This window comes from Limulus polyphemus, unplaced genomic scaffold, assembly GCF_000517525.1.
Source record: "Limulus polyphemus unplaced genomic scaffold, Limulus_polyphemus-2.1.2 Scaffold1861, whole genome shotgun sequence".
NCBI lineage: Eukaryota > Metazoa > Arthropoda > Merostomata > Xiphosura > Limulidae > Limulus > Limulus polyphemus.
In genome coordinates this window covers 191,838-205,752 of record NW_013667471.1, presented here as the reverse complement: position 1 = coordinate 205,752, position 13,915 = coordinate 191,838, and the positions used below count along the sequence as shown (strand labels likewise).

The following is a 13,915-nucleotide window of genomic DNA, read 5'->3' as shown; positions in this document are numbered from 1 at the left end:
TATATATATATATATATATATATTAACACACCCACGTGTATATATATATATATTAACACAGTGTGCTATATTTTCACAAATGTACTTAAGGTCTTTTGTTTCCGACTGATTTTCTTAATTTTTTTTGGAGAGGCGGAAATGCCTCTAGAGTTTCACTTAGTACGCTTATCAGACGCTGCAATTTAAGCCGTATTTTTCATCGTTTCTCTGATAGAAACACTCAAACAACAGAAAGCAGACTCCCACGTCAGCGATATGGGATTGTCTGCAGATTTAGATAAAACGGCTCATATAGTTTTACACTTTCGACTGATTACCAGGAGACGTCTTTTCTCATAAAGTAAGCTATCAGTTGACAAGACGATGCGGTAACGTAAAACATCGTTTCTACATTGTCAGGCACAATTAGAATTGAGATGAAAAATATATAAAGAAGTTATACGTTATGTTTCCTGTTTTGTTATTCACCTTATAAAGATCTTTTCAGCCGCTGTTCACGACAAATATCCGTTTTTTTTATGGATTCTGTACGATTCCTGCAAGACTTTCCAAGACAAAACAAGGCTTAAAAAGAGAGACAGAGAAATTTATCTGTCACCATGAGTTTGTTTCTGGAACATGTTATTTATTCTTAGGGCTAGCTACTCGTGACTGTAAGAAACTCGGACTTGCAGGTTTTGAGATTTCCTGTGTTTGTTTGTTTGTTTTCTTCGGAGGAAAGAGAAATGAAGATAGCTTTTCCATCATTGTCATCATACAAATCGTCTCATACCTAATCATCAGAGTCTGCATCCTTTAAAGTTCTGCAACTCGATTACGGATACACTCAAAATTAGAGATAAATATCAAATAAATTATGATTGAGTGGCTGAAAATGATGCGAATGAATGCAGAGTAAACCAAGAAACCCCGAATGATATCTAGTTTCGATAAGTGCCCGAATTAAACTTACATATTATACACAAGATCTCATAAAATGAATCATTTCTGTTTCTTAAAAAAAAAAAGCTAAGCCTAACAGTCCCGTATTTTCAAACTAGAAGAAACAAACCATACCACATTGTTAAGAAGACGGACAGGTGTACACTGTTAATACTTGGTGTTCCGAGGTAACAGGATATTAAATAGCATCATTAAAATGAGCGCTCATAAGTATTGATTTTTTTTCTAGTCATTATAAGTGAACTAATTACACGGGGAACGTTCATAAGCCTACTTATTTCCGTGAGTATATAAGTTATTTCTTTAAGTTTCTGTTTTGATTTTTATCTAGTAAACACGTGGTAGCGAATTAATGTTAACAAAGGGTATGATTTGATGTGAATGCATTTTCCAAGATGGCGAAACGTGATTATAATCAATTACACTCGTAATAAGACATCAGTATTAGGCCTAGTATATTTTTAAACACTACATTCTTTATCGAGTGCCTTAAGGATTTTCAAGAATTAGAAGAGTGGATAATAGTAGTATTCCAACTACACTACGTTCGCCGTTATAGGCCTAATACTAATTTCTTATGACGAGAATAATTAATTAGTATTATATGGTTAAAAAAAAAGTATTTATAGTGTCCCCTTCCCCTGGCTCAGCTGTAAGTCTGACGGCTTATAACGCCGCGGTAGGCTTAGTGGAAATTATCCATTGTGTAGGGGCTGGATGTGGTTAGCGTGTCTAGAACGTGAATTGGTGGTAAATGCTATTGACTAGCTGACTTCTTAATTTATAGTTTTTTTTTATATTGGTTTCCATTAAAGTTATGACTCATTTAGAGTTATCTAGGCTGTTTCCCTAGGCCTAAATAAAATAGGCTTACGATGTTTTGCAAGTGGTTCTTCAATCTGTTAAGTAAAATACAATAATAATTAGTTACTTTTTAAGTAATTTTAGTGTGTTCTTGCTTAAAGAAGAGATTTGTTTGTTTGTCATTAAACACAAAGCAACACAATGGGCTATCTGTGCCAGTTTCTAGTGTTGTAAGTCCGCTGTGCCACTAGGGGGCAAAACAAAAGAAGATTTTGTTTAACACTGAACTTTCAGTCGTTAAAACGTTATTTTACCATAACTCAGAGCATCTCACTTATATCTAAGGATACCTAACGATATCCCTTAATATCTCATGATATGTTAAGACATCTAATATCTCTAGACATTTCACGATATCTTACGGTATCTCGTTATATCTGACGAAATTTCTTGACACTCTCACGATATCTTTTAACATCTAATGATATATTAGGACATTTCATGACACCCCATGACTGATAAAGATATCTATTGACACTTCACAATATCTAATGATATCTCACGACATATAAAACTATTAAAGAAGGCACAAATAACGAGAAACTGGGAAAGCAAAAATGATTGAATAAAAAAACATTTTAATCTTACTTTTTAACGAAAGTTTCGGGTATTATGAAAATTGACACACTAAATTTAATTTCACTAACGTTATACAAGCAACCGTTGTTAAACTCTGACAGCCTATGTCATTGTGATGTGTCGCTGGAGAAGTCAGAAAAAACGAATATTGTTGTTTATAAAACAATATTTTATTTTAATGCTGCCACCTTTCTAAGAGAAGACATTCAGGTATCTCGAACAGTGTATCGTTATAACGCCCCCTGATATTGGATAATAGTTTCTTTTAAAGATAAGAACTTCGTGAACGATCATGATAACACTAGGATAAACACGTTACAGTCACTGGTGTATTTCGTACTGTTAGTAGTACGAATAAGTTTACGTTAACTTTAAATCATTATTCATGACCAAACTATTTAAAATCATGACTGTAAATATATTTAAACTAAATATATTTGTACATACTAAGACACCATTTGTATTTAACTTAACAATATGTACACAACAAGACACAAGACACCATTTGTATTTAACTTAACAATATGTACACAACAAGACACAAGACACCATTTGTATTTAACTTAACAATATGTACACAACAAGACATCATATTTACTTAAACTAACAATATGTACATAATAAGACACAAGACACCATTTGTATTTAAACTAACAATATGTACACAACAAGACACAAGACACCATTTGTATTTAACTTAACAATATGTATATAATAAGACATTATTTGTATTTAAACTAACAATATGTACACAACAAGACACAAGACACCATTTGTATTTAACTTAACAATATGTACACAACAAGACACAAGACACCATTTGTAGTTAAACTAACAATATGTACATAACAAGACAGCATTTTTATTTAAACTAACAATATGTACACAACAAGACAGCATTTGTATTCAAACTAACAATATGTACATAACAAGACAGCATTTTTATTTAAACTAACAATATGTACATAACAAGACAGCATTTGTATTTAAACTAACAATATGTACATAATAAGACAACATTTGTATTTAACTTAACAATCTGTACACAACGAAACATTAATTGTATGTACACTAACTATACGTACACAAACGGACATAATTTTATTGAAACATTATGTCTTGAGCGGACATAATGTTTTTTCAATCTAACGGCGTGTCATGTTGCTAGTCAAATCATTTTTAAATTCTTCGCTTATCCTAGACAGCGATGAATACTATTTGTTTTAAATTTCGAGAGTTGGCGGTGGGTGGTGATGACTAGCTGCCTTCCCTCTAGTCTTACACTGCTAAATTAAGACGGCTAGCGCAGATAGCCCTCGTGTAGCTTTGCGCGGGCTATTCTTTTACCAACGAATAGTGGGATTGACCGTCACATTATAACGCCCCCACGGCTGAACGGGCGAGCATGTTTGGTGGGACGGGGATTCGAACCCGCGACCCTCAGATTGCGAGTCAATACTTGTTGTTTTTCTCTTGACATGTAGTACTAAAAAACGTAATTGTCCAGAAAGATTATTTAAATAACAATTACATTTCGTTTATGAGATATCGTGTAGTGATATTTTAAACTGTCTTATACTTACACTTCTTCTACATACTAGGTATGGTTTGGAAAAATAAGTTTGAACGTTTAGTCATGTGTTTAAGTTCGTATACCCAAGTCAAATCTAACAACAAAAGTCACTACACAAAGAGATTTCGTTTAAAGCAGCTCCTCCATAAAAACAACTTCAAATCTGAAGACAAATATCAAATTGATATTATTTTATTTATTCACTTCCTCGATTATTGGTTTATGTTGACCTCCGCAAGGAATCGAACCCCGGATTTTAACGTTGTAAATATCGCAGTCCCACCGTGGGACTACTTAAGTGAAAAAGCCAATAAGTAAAAAAGATAATGTAGGAGCGGGACTTGAACCAGGGACCTCTGGATAACAAGACAAGTGCTCTCCCATTGAGCTACCCAAAAATAATAAAAAAGAATCTCTAAGTGTTATGGCATTTACGTGAAAAATAATGTTGAAAACTAGCATTCGTAATATCCTTCATAAGGACTGCTGGAAAAACAACAACAAATATTCTGTCTTTTTATGTATTTTACCTCTCTTTCTATCCGTCTTCATTATTTTCATTGGTTACGTAGTTGGAAAACAAAATCAACGTTGACTTAAATTAAAAGAATCACTCGTACAATGCAGCCAATAAAAGACCGGATTTACAAGTTCCTAATCACGTGATATAAATGTTAACCCTAATCGTGAAAAATGTATTCATGCTGTTATTACATCCCTTGGTAACGTCTCAAAGCTTATTTAGCTATGAAAATAGGACGCGGAATAGGTTTAGAGAAAGGAAATCATTTACTTTCTAACACGTGGTAGAACATTTACATAGATGTGAGCTCATACAAACCAGAGATGTCTCTACCTTTAGCTAAAGCTTCTTTTATTGACCTTGGAGACCACACTGTATTCGCTGTATATATATATATACAATATTCTTAATTCTCATCTCGCTTAGATACCTAAATTGAATGTTTTATGAAAAAGGATGACATCTTCTCGCGTTTTGTAGATACGACAGGTAAATAACAAACAGCCGACGGTAGACAGCAATAATTAGATTTGGTTTACTTGCTACGTGTTCTTCGAATGTAAGTAAACGAAACATTAAAAGATTTCATCGACGTGGCAAGCTTCCTTTACTAAAGTTTTCTATACCATTACTCGTTCATGATGTTTATGTTTCCACCAATGGGAAAAAGTGGTAATATTTCCCACCAATGGAAAGAAGTGGTCATATTTTCCACCAATGGGAAGAAATGGTAATATTTTCCACCAATTGGAAGAAATGGTCATATTTTCCACCAATGGGAAGAAATTGTCATATTTTCCACCAATGAGAAAAAAAAATCACATTTCCACCAATTGGAAGAAATGGTCATATTTTCCACCAATGAGAAAAAAAAAAGATCACAATTCCACCAATTGGAAGAAACAGTCATATTTTCCACCAATGAGAAGGAAGAATCATATTTTTCACCAATGGGAAGAAGTGTTCATTCAGCTTTCTTTCAGCTTTCTACTAGTCATGCTTAGCTCATCATTCTATAGATTATCATCTTCATCATCATATATATGAATAATATATAAGGAGGAGTTCTAATCATAGTAGAAACGAATGTTTTCTAGATAGGAGTCTTAATGATCGTAGAGACGAATGTTCTGTAGAGGTGAATACCATGCAGGGAAGTACCCATAAGGGCCCTTGTTTAGTACTATGCATCACTACTTTTGTGAGAATATTTTAAATTTATTTAGTTGTTAATTTCATTTCTTCACTTAAACCTGAATACCAGTGAAGAAAAGATGACGTAAAAGTCTAATCTATTCTTTGATTCACTACTTCCGCTGCAGCAAACTAATTTCACTGTATTCCCAGCTCATCAGTGCTGCTTGGAAGGTTCAAACAAATAAGTAAATTAGGCCTAATATACTGGAGTATAGTAAGCAGTAGTTTGTTTGGTTTTAGGCCTAATATACTGGAGGAAAGTAAGCAGTTTGTTTGGTCTTAGGCCTAATATACTGGAAGATAGTAAGCAGTTTGTTTGTTTTTAGGCCTAATATACTGGAGGAAAGTAAGCAGTTTGTTTGGTCTTAGGCCTAATATACTAGAGGATAGTAAGCAGTTTGTTTAGTTTTAGGCTTAATATACTGGAGGAAAGTAAGAAGTTTGTTTGGTTTTAGGCCTAATATACAGGAGAAAAGTAAGAAGTTTGTTTGATTTGGATGTATAGTTCTTTAATCACCATTAATTATCTAAAATAATTTGAATAATATGTGACGTACCTTTGGAATTAATTATTCATTATTATTCAGCGGACTAATTGGCTATATGTTTAATTGCTAATTTCTTTTCTTCACCAAAACTTAAATTTCAGTATATTATAATTTATAAATCATAGCACTTGATAGCGTGGACGATAGAAATATTGATATTTTTTCAGATGTTTGTTTATACTTTTACGAAAAGTGTTGTAGCCAGCAGTACGAAATGTAGGCATCTAATTCTTTAGTTTTATAAAAAATATCCAGTAGGAAAAGGTTTTCTCATTCTATAGTCAACAACACCAACTACTGGGCTTACTCTTACCAACGAATAGTGGGATTGGTCGTCACATATTATAACCTCTAAACAGCTAAAAGGACGAGAATTTTCGGCGAAGAATTTTGATGACGTGCTCCTCAGATTGCGATTTGAGCGCCTTAGCCACTAAGCCATTCCAGGCCGTATTTCATTAACAAATATTTAGCTAAAAATAAATACGTGTATTTATTTAGTAATGTCAAGAGGGGGTGATTGAATTACTTGCTGTGCCTTTTTTAATTTTAAATTAGGGTTACATGTACATATATATATATAAAGAGCGAAAGAGAAACGTTAAGAATCAGGCAAGTCGGCGTAAGTCACTGGAAACCTCTTTCCTAACTCTCTAATTCTCTAACTGTCTAACTATCGTTTCATTTCAGGAGGAATCAAATCAAACTAATTAGTCCTAACAACCTCTTGTTTCGCTACACCACATAAGTTTTTCACAACCTTGCACGTAATTAGGTTCTATACGATCCTCCAGTTAAGCATGTGCTCGTGACATGCGAAAAAGGAGTCGAAACTGCTTGCGCATGTCCAACACCACTCTCGCCTTTCTTAGCGCCATCACTAATCACGCTCTTGTTAGCGCCAGAAAATCCCAGTTCTACACGTAAACGAGGCTATAAGACTTTACAGATTAAAGCCTCACTTGTCAAAGTAAAATATTCCGTTGAAGTTACAGTAGTAAAGCTTTCTCTCTGCCATTTACAATGCTACAAAATTCGTTAGCTCCTCGTGCTCATCATTTCGTTTCTAATTCCACTGGTAATGACAGATAGGTGATAAAAAAGGCAAAACTTATGGCGCTTAATTACCAAAAAATTAAATAACTTACATAATAAGAGTCGGGAAAACTAATCAATTTGAATCTAATATCGGTTTTAAAGCTCAGAACAAACTTAGATTAACTAGGAGTAAAAGATTAAGATTTACGTAATTAAACATTTCTTCCATAAATCATATCTCTCCGAAGCGCCGCCGTTAAGTTATTGATTATTTTTGATACTATTGCCAAGGTATAAACTTATAATGATCCAATTTTTTGTCTATTTCTGGTTCTGCAAGTGGAATTATTTTAATTTTTTAAATTTCTATCCAACAACAACAACAAAAAAAAAAAATTAGCCGTTAACATCACGTGACATGTGATATTCCACGAGGTTAAAATTCTGTGTCCGTAACCAACTTAATTAGAACATTTACACATAAATATGTATGGCGAAACATTGAGGGTATTTTCTCGCTATAACCAATAACCGTGCACAACGACATGACTAAGGTGTCCAGATCTGGCTGTGATAAATGGCGTGACTAAGGTGTCCAGATCTGGCTGTGATAAACGACATGACTAAGGTGTCCAGATCTGGCTGTGATAAACTCCGTGACTAATGTGTAGAGATTTAGCTGTGATAAATGACGTGACTAATGTGTTGAAATGTGGCTATGATAAATGGCGTGACTAATGTGTCCAGATCTGGCTGTGATAAATGGTGGGACTAAGGTGTCCAGATCTGGCTGTGATAAATGGTGTGACTAAGGTGTCCAGATCTGGCTGTGATAAAGGGTGTGACTAAGGTGTCCAGATCTGTGTGACTAAGGTGTCCAGATCTGGCTGTGATAAAGGGTGTGACTAAGGTGTCCAGATCTGTGTGACTAAGGTGTCCAGATCTGGCTGTGATAAAGGGTGTGACTAAGGTGTCCAGATCTGTGTGACTAAGGTGTCCAGATCTGGCTGTGATAAAATATGTTCCTTACTGAAACTTCTTGAATTTGTCTTTTTTAATAACGAGAAGAAGAATGTCAGTTTACATTATAATTCAGAAGACTTTTCTGACACAAAATATTCATACACTTAGTTCTCTAAGATGTGTTCAAATCGGAGATTTAGAATTACCAAGACGGAGATATCCCCTTTACTTAAAGACATTAGAAAACAAAGAAACGTGTATCAACTAGGGACACCAAGACCATTCAGAAAGAGACCTACAAAAAAGACATTCCCCAGCCATGGTAAGCAAAGTATGACGTCTTGTGAAAAGTGAGAACCCATGAACACAAAGAACAGTGATAAATCCGTCCACGTGCCCCAGGCAACAGTGTGCAGCATAATCAAAAATGATCTTCTTTTGGAAAAGCTTCGCAAGTCACGTGTACAGAAGCTGCTTCCACAACATTTACATTCAATCAGTGCATCCGTCAAACAGTTGGAAAATGAAAAGGGTATTTATGTTCTTCCATAAAAAGACATGCTGGTTAATTTGCCTGTGCAATCTAACTACTGAAGTGAAAACTGCCATCCTCGTACACTAGATGGGTTATGGAAAGCCCACAGGTAGGAGTAGAGTGCTTTGAGCATTACATTCTGACAACGGACCTTTTTACAATAGAAACTATGCTGAAGGGCTATTATCAAGGTGCATGGTCGTTATGTAGAGCATGTGGAAGGTACCATTGATTTGGTTGGCTTGTTGGAGTACTGCTCCTTTTCAGAAATAGTTATTCGGCACATTATGTCATAAAATATCATATAAAGACCGAAACGTCGTTTCACTAGTAAAAAAACGAACCAGTTAAAAACTCCAATCCTACAGTTTCTACGCTCTTTAAAAGAATATAAATAAAAAGGCCTTTCGTTAATCCTCACTTTCAAAATACTCAGGTTTTGCTTTTCTTCTACTCATGAAATATATTTTCTTTGTGAAATAAGCTTGTTATATCAAACTGTCATGTTACTACACGTTATTTATTCGCTGTTCTGAACCTCGTGGTTAGGGGGCGCTCGACTCGCAATCTGAGGGTCGCGGGTTCGAATCCCCGTCCCGCCAAACATGCTCGCCCGTTCAGCCGTGGGGGCGCTATAATGTGACGGCCAATCCCACTATTCGTTGGTAAAAGAGTAGCCCAAGAGTTGGCGGTGGGTGGTGATTACTAGCTGCCTTTCCTCTAGTCTTAAACTGCTAAATTCAGGACGGCTAGCGCAGATAGCCCTCGTGTAGCTTTGCGCGAAATTAAAAAAAAAAAGCAAAAAAAACAATCTAGAGACGACAAAATGTGTTACTCTTATCTTGTTTCATTTTTTGACGTGTTATTTCATTCCAGCCCCACAGAGGACACTGGTGTAGTAGAGAAAACAGAGTTAATATATACTTTATTGGAGTATATATGTATGGTTATGTTCTTATTTTAACCATACATAGAAATTATGCTAACGAACAGACAGACAGGTTTAGGGTGTTTGAATTGTTCTTTAGTGGCCTCAGAGGAAAAATAACATTATTAATATTGAAAAACGAGTATTATAAATTTATTTATTCAAATCAGTCGGTGGATATACCGTATGAAAGGCTTAGATTTGTGAAGCTTTTTTTTATATGTGTGGTGTTGTGAGATGTCTATTCCTGACACAGTAATCTGATATCTTTATAGAATTTGAAAAAGCAATATTGATGGTACTAATTTATTCTTCTGAATTATTCAGCAGACAAACTGGATGAAACTAAATCTTTCATTTGGTTCCCTATTTGTGATTCGGCTGCACCGGTTTTGGAGGATTTCACTCCTCTTGATCTTTCGATTTGCCAGGTTTACTGATGAGGGGCTGAATTCCCCCAAACCGTTAGAACTCGGCGACAAGTCGTGAATCGGGCTTGGCCTTCATGTTTATTTGTAGTTTGTATTTTCATCTCAACAAAATTGTGAGTTTGGGCAACGAAAAAACGAGAGATCTAACTATTCCTGTCATCTTCTACAAGATTCCAGGTTTGGTGATTAAAAAAAAAAAAACAACTTGCTTTTCCAAACAAAAAATATCCGTTGAATAACGTGAAAGTATGTTCAATATGAATGTTATTTACTTATTAAATACCTATTTTGATATAAACAAATATTACGCACATAGACTACAGAACGTTATTACAAAAACATGTCTGATATTGGTAGTTCATTAGAGTTAATTTTGGAACTTTTCTCATAAAGTCAGTCACGTGTGGTACACCGAAGACTGGAGTATATTTATTTCATTTCTACAGATAAAGTTTGTTTTGGTTGTTTGTTCTTTATAGCAAAGACACATCTGCTATGTCTATCGAGGGGAATCTAACCCCGGATTTCAGCGTTGTAACTCCGTAAACTTACCGATGTGTTCGTGATCCACTATTTAGCGGAGGAAGCTACTGTCTGCCCATGACCTTTGACCTGGCTGTCTTGCCCACGCATGTGTCGTATAAAGTTTATTAAATTCGACCTAAACCTCGCGGTAATAAGTCACGTTGTTCGCCATAGTATGTTAATTAGTATGACGTGACAGTGAATTGGTCAAAATATGTAGAAACGGTTAACATATTTAATAACTAGTCCTTTACAATTTTTGAGAAAAAGACATGCGCAGAACCGTCCAATGAAATTTAAAGATCTTAAACGTTTACAGGTGATTTAGACGCAAACAAAGGTGAAATTCAGAGTGATCCTTCTGGAGAAAGTCTTGGTGAACTAATTTAAAAAGTAGTACGGATAGAAAAAGAACGACATTTCGAAAACAGTTATCGATTAGAATCTGATAGATATTAAGTCAGTGAAGATTAACAAAAAAAATAATTTAAAAGTAATCAACATTTCAAACAACGGTGTTTTAGGACTAATTTAATATATATATATATATATATATTTGTCTACGAACAAGATACTGACGGTTTATATATTGGATTTATTCCTTATATTATTATATATATATATATTTATCTTGTGCTGGAAAATATTGAAAGATTTTTAATTTTCAAATCATATGTAATTAAAATCATATTTATTTTACCACCAGATGGCAATGTCAACCCTTCTCATGTGCCTTCAGTTTTCTTTTTTTATGACTGCCAAAGCTGTTAACGCAGGTAAGTCCTATTTTCATGACTTCCAAAGCTGTTAATGCTTTTAGGTCTTTTTTCATGACTACCAAAGATTTTTATTTAGATAAATCTTTATTTTTCTAAAAGATGCAGTTCGCAGAATAAGACACAGAAAAATATAAACCCACTTGCTTGGGTGAATTATTTAAAAACTGATCAAAAAATGTTTGTTAACAAACAAAAACTTAAAAATATATTAGAGTATTACTAAACTTTACTGACTCCAATTAAAGATTTACCAATGAAGTGTTCAAAACGTAAATAAAATAAAATAAATATTCAGTCTTGTTTATAATCTCTCACTTAATTTGGAAATTATATAGAATAAAAAAATCAAAGAATCAGAAACCCGACAAGTGAATTCCGACTGTTTTCAGGCGTTAGACTGTCCTTTTCACAGGGTATATTTCCAATCCAAAGGTCTATTTTCCGAAAGCTCTCGGAATTCACTCACGAAAAAGACCGAATATTTTCCGAAAGCGCTCGGAATTCACTCGCGAAAAAGACCGAATATTTTCCGAAAGCGCTCGGAATTCACTCACGAAAAAGACCGAATATTTTCCGAAAGCTCTCGGAATTCACTCACGAAAAAGAACGAATATTTTCCGAAAGCTCTCGGAATTCACTCACGAAAAAGACCGAATATTTTCCGAAAGCTCTCGGAATTCACTCACGAAAAAGAACGAATATTTTCCGAAAGCGCTCGGAATTCACTCACGAAAAAGAACGAATATTTTCCGAAAGCGCTCGGAATTCACTCACGAAAAAGACCGAATATTTTCCGAAAGCGCTTCGGTTAACAGGTTTCTTAGTTTCTATTTTAAATATATTTTCAAAAGGATTTTCTTCACTGAGATATTAAAAGATCTAACACAAACAAACAACATCAAATAGAACCCGAGTTCTAAACAAAATCTGTAAAATCAAACATATACATTTTAAACGTTTACGTCACATAAACGATCATATAATACGTTTCTATGTAACTAGAAATCTAAACTGTTAAAAGACAAAAATAAGTACCTTTTTTTCATAAATTAATAAATCTTTGTTTCCAGTTTGTGATGCTACAAATGAAAGTCAGATTCCGTCGGAAAATTTATACTTTTCGTTACAAGAGGCCCGGCATGGCCAGGTGGTTAGGGCGCTCGACTCGCAATGTGCGGGTCGCGGGTTCGAATCCCCCTCCAACCAAACATGCTCGCCCTTTCAGCCGTGTGGTCGTTATAATGTGACGGTCAATCCCACTATTCGTTGGTAAAAGAGTACCCCAAGAGTTGGCGGTGGGTGGTGATGACTAGCTGCCTTCCCTCTAGTCTTACACTGCAAAATTAGGGACGGCTAGCGCAGATAGCCCCCGTGTAGCTTTGCGCGAAATCCATAGCAAACAATCCTTATAAGCAGCGCCACCTATTGCATGAAACTACATCTCTCTTAGCGTTAATTAAATAGGGACATCAGCTCGTGGAACGAGGATGATAATAGCCAGTTTCTGTTCTCTATTCCTTTGATTGTTTTGCAACCTGAGAGACTTGTACGAAGAAAGGAAAAATATCATCTTGTTTACTTTATACCACAACGTACTGTTTCTATCAGAAATTATGGGATTTCCACCAAATAATATATAAACGCTGTTTTAATGCTGTGTTTCCTAGCACGTGGATTGACACCCGGCTCGTGCTATGATTTTTCCGAGAACTTTTCTGTACGAATTGTGTGTGTGTGGTCAGATAAGTAATAGTAGTAAAATCTGGTGTTTTTGTTTGTTTGTATTCAAAAATTATTAAATTTAATGATGTTATTAAATACTTTACTAAATCCAAGCTTTTAGTATTCGGAAACATTGTGAATCTCACAAACAGACTTTTGTAGTCAGAGAACATATGTAGGATTATAAACATATCCACACAACCAAACTACTGTAGTCAGAGAATGTATATAAGATCACAAACATATCCACACAACCAAACTACTGTAGTCAGAGAACGTATGTAGGATCAGAAACATATCCACACAACCAAACTACTGTAGTCAGAGAATGTATGTAGGATCAGAAACATATCCACACAACCAAACTACTGTGGTCAGAGAATGTATGTAGGATCACAAACATATCCACACAAACAAACTACTATAGTCAGAGAATGTATGTAGGATCACAAACATATCCACACAACCAAACTACTGTAGTCAGAGAATGTATGCTATAATTTATGTAATTCAACTTTCTTATGTTTTTCTTTCTAGTTACAGATTTACAAGAGCTATTAAAACATTAAGACCACAAAACATAAAGCTATTAAAACATTGAGACCACAAAACATAAAGCTATTAAAACATTAAGAACACAAACATAAAGCTATTAAAACATTGAGACCACAAAACATAAAGCTATTAAAACATTAAAAACACAAACATAAAGCTATTAAAACATTGAGACCACAAAACATAAAGCTATTAAAACATTAAAAACACAAA

At 34.7% G+C, this 13,915-nt stretch overlaps 1 protein-coding gene across 1 annotated transcript in view; it reads left to right on the top strand.

Annotated features, from left to right (window-relative positions):
- LOC106465184 (suppressor of lurcher protein 1-like) overlaps positions 1 to 13,915 on the top strand; it is a 78,480-nt gene that overhangs the window by 20,541 nt on the left and 44,024 nt on the right. Inside the window, exon 2 of the mRNA XM_022393034.1 lies at positions 11,353 to 11,422. Within this exon, the coding sequence (XP_022248742.1) occupies positions 11,353 to 11,422 (70 nt within the window). The remainder of the gene's footprint in view (positions 1 to 11,352; positions 11,423 to 13,915) is intronic.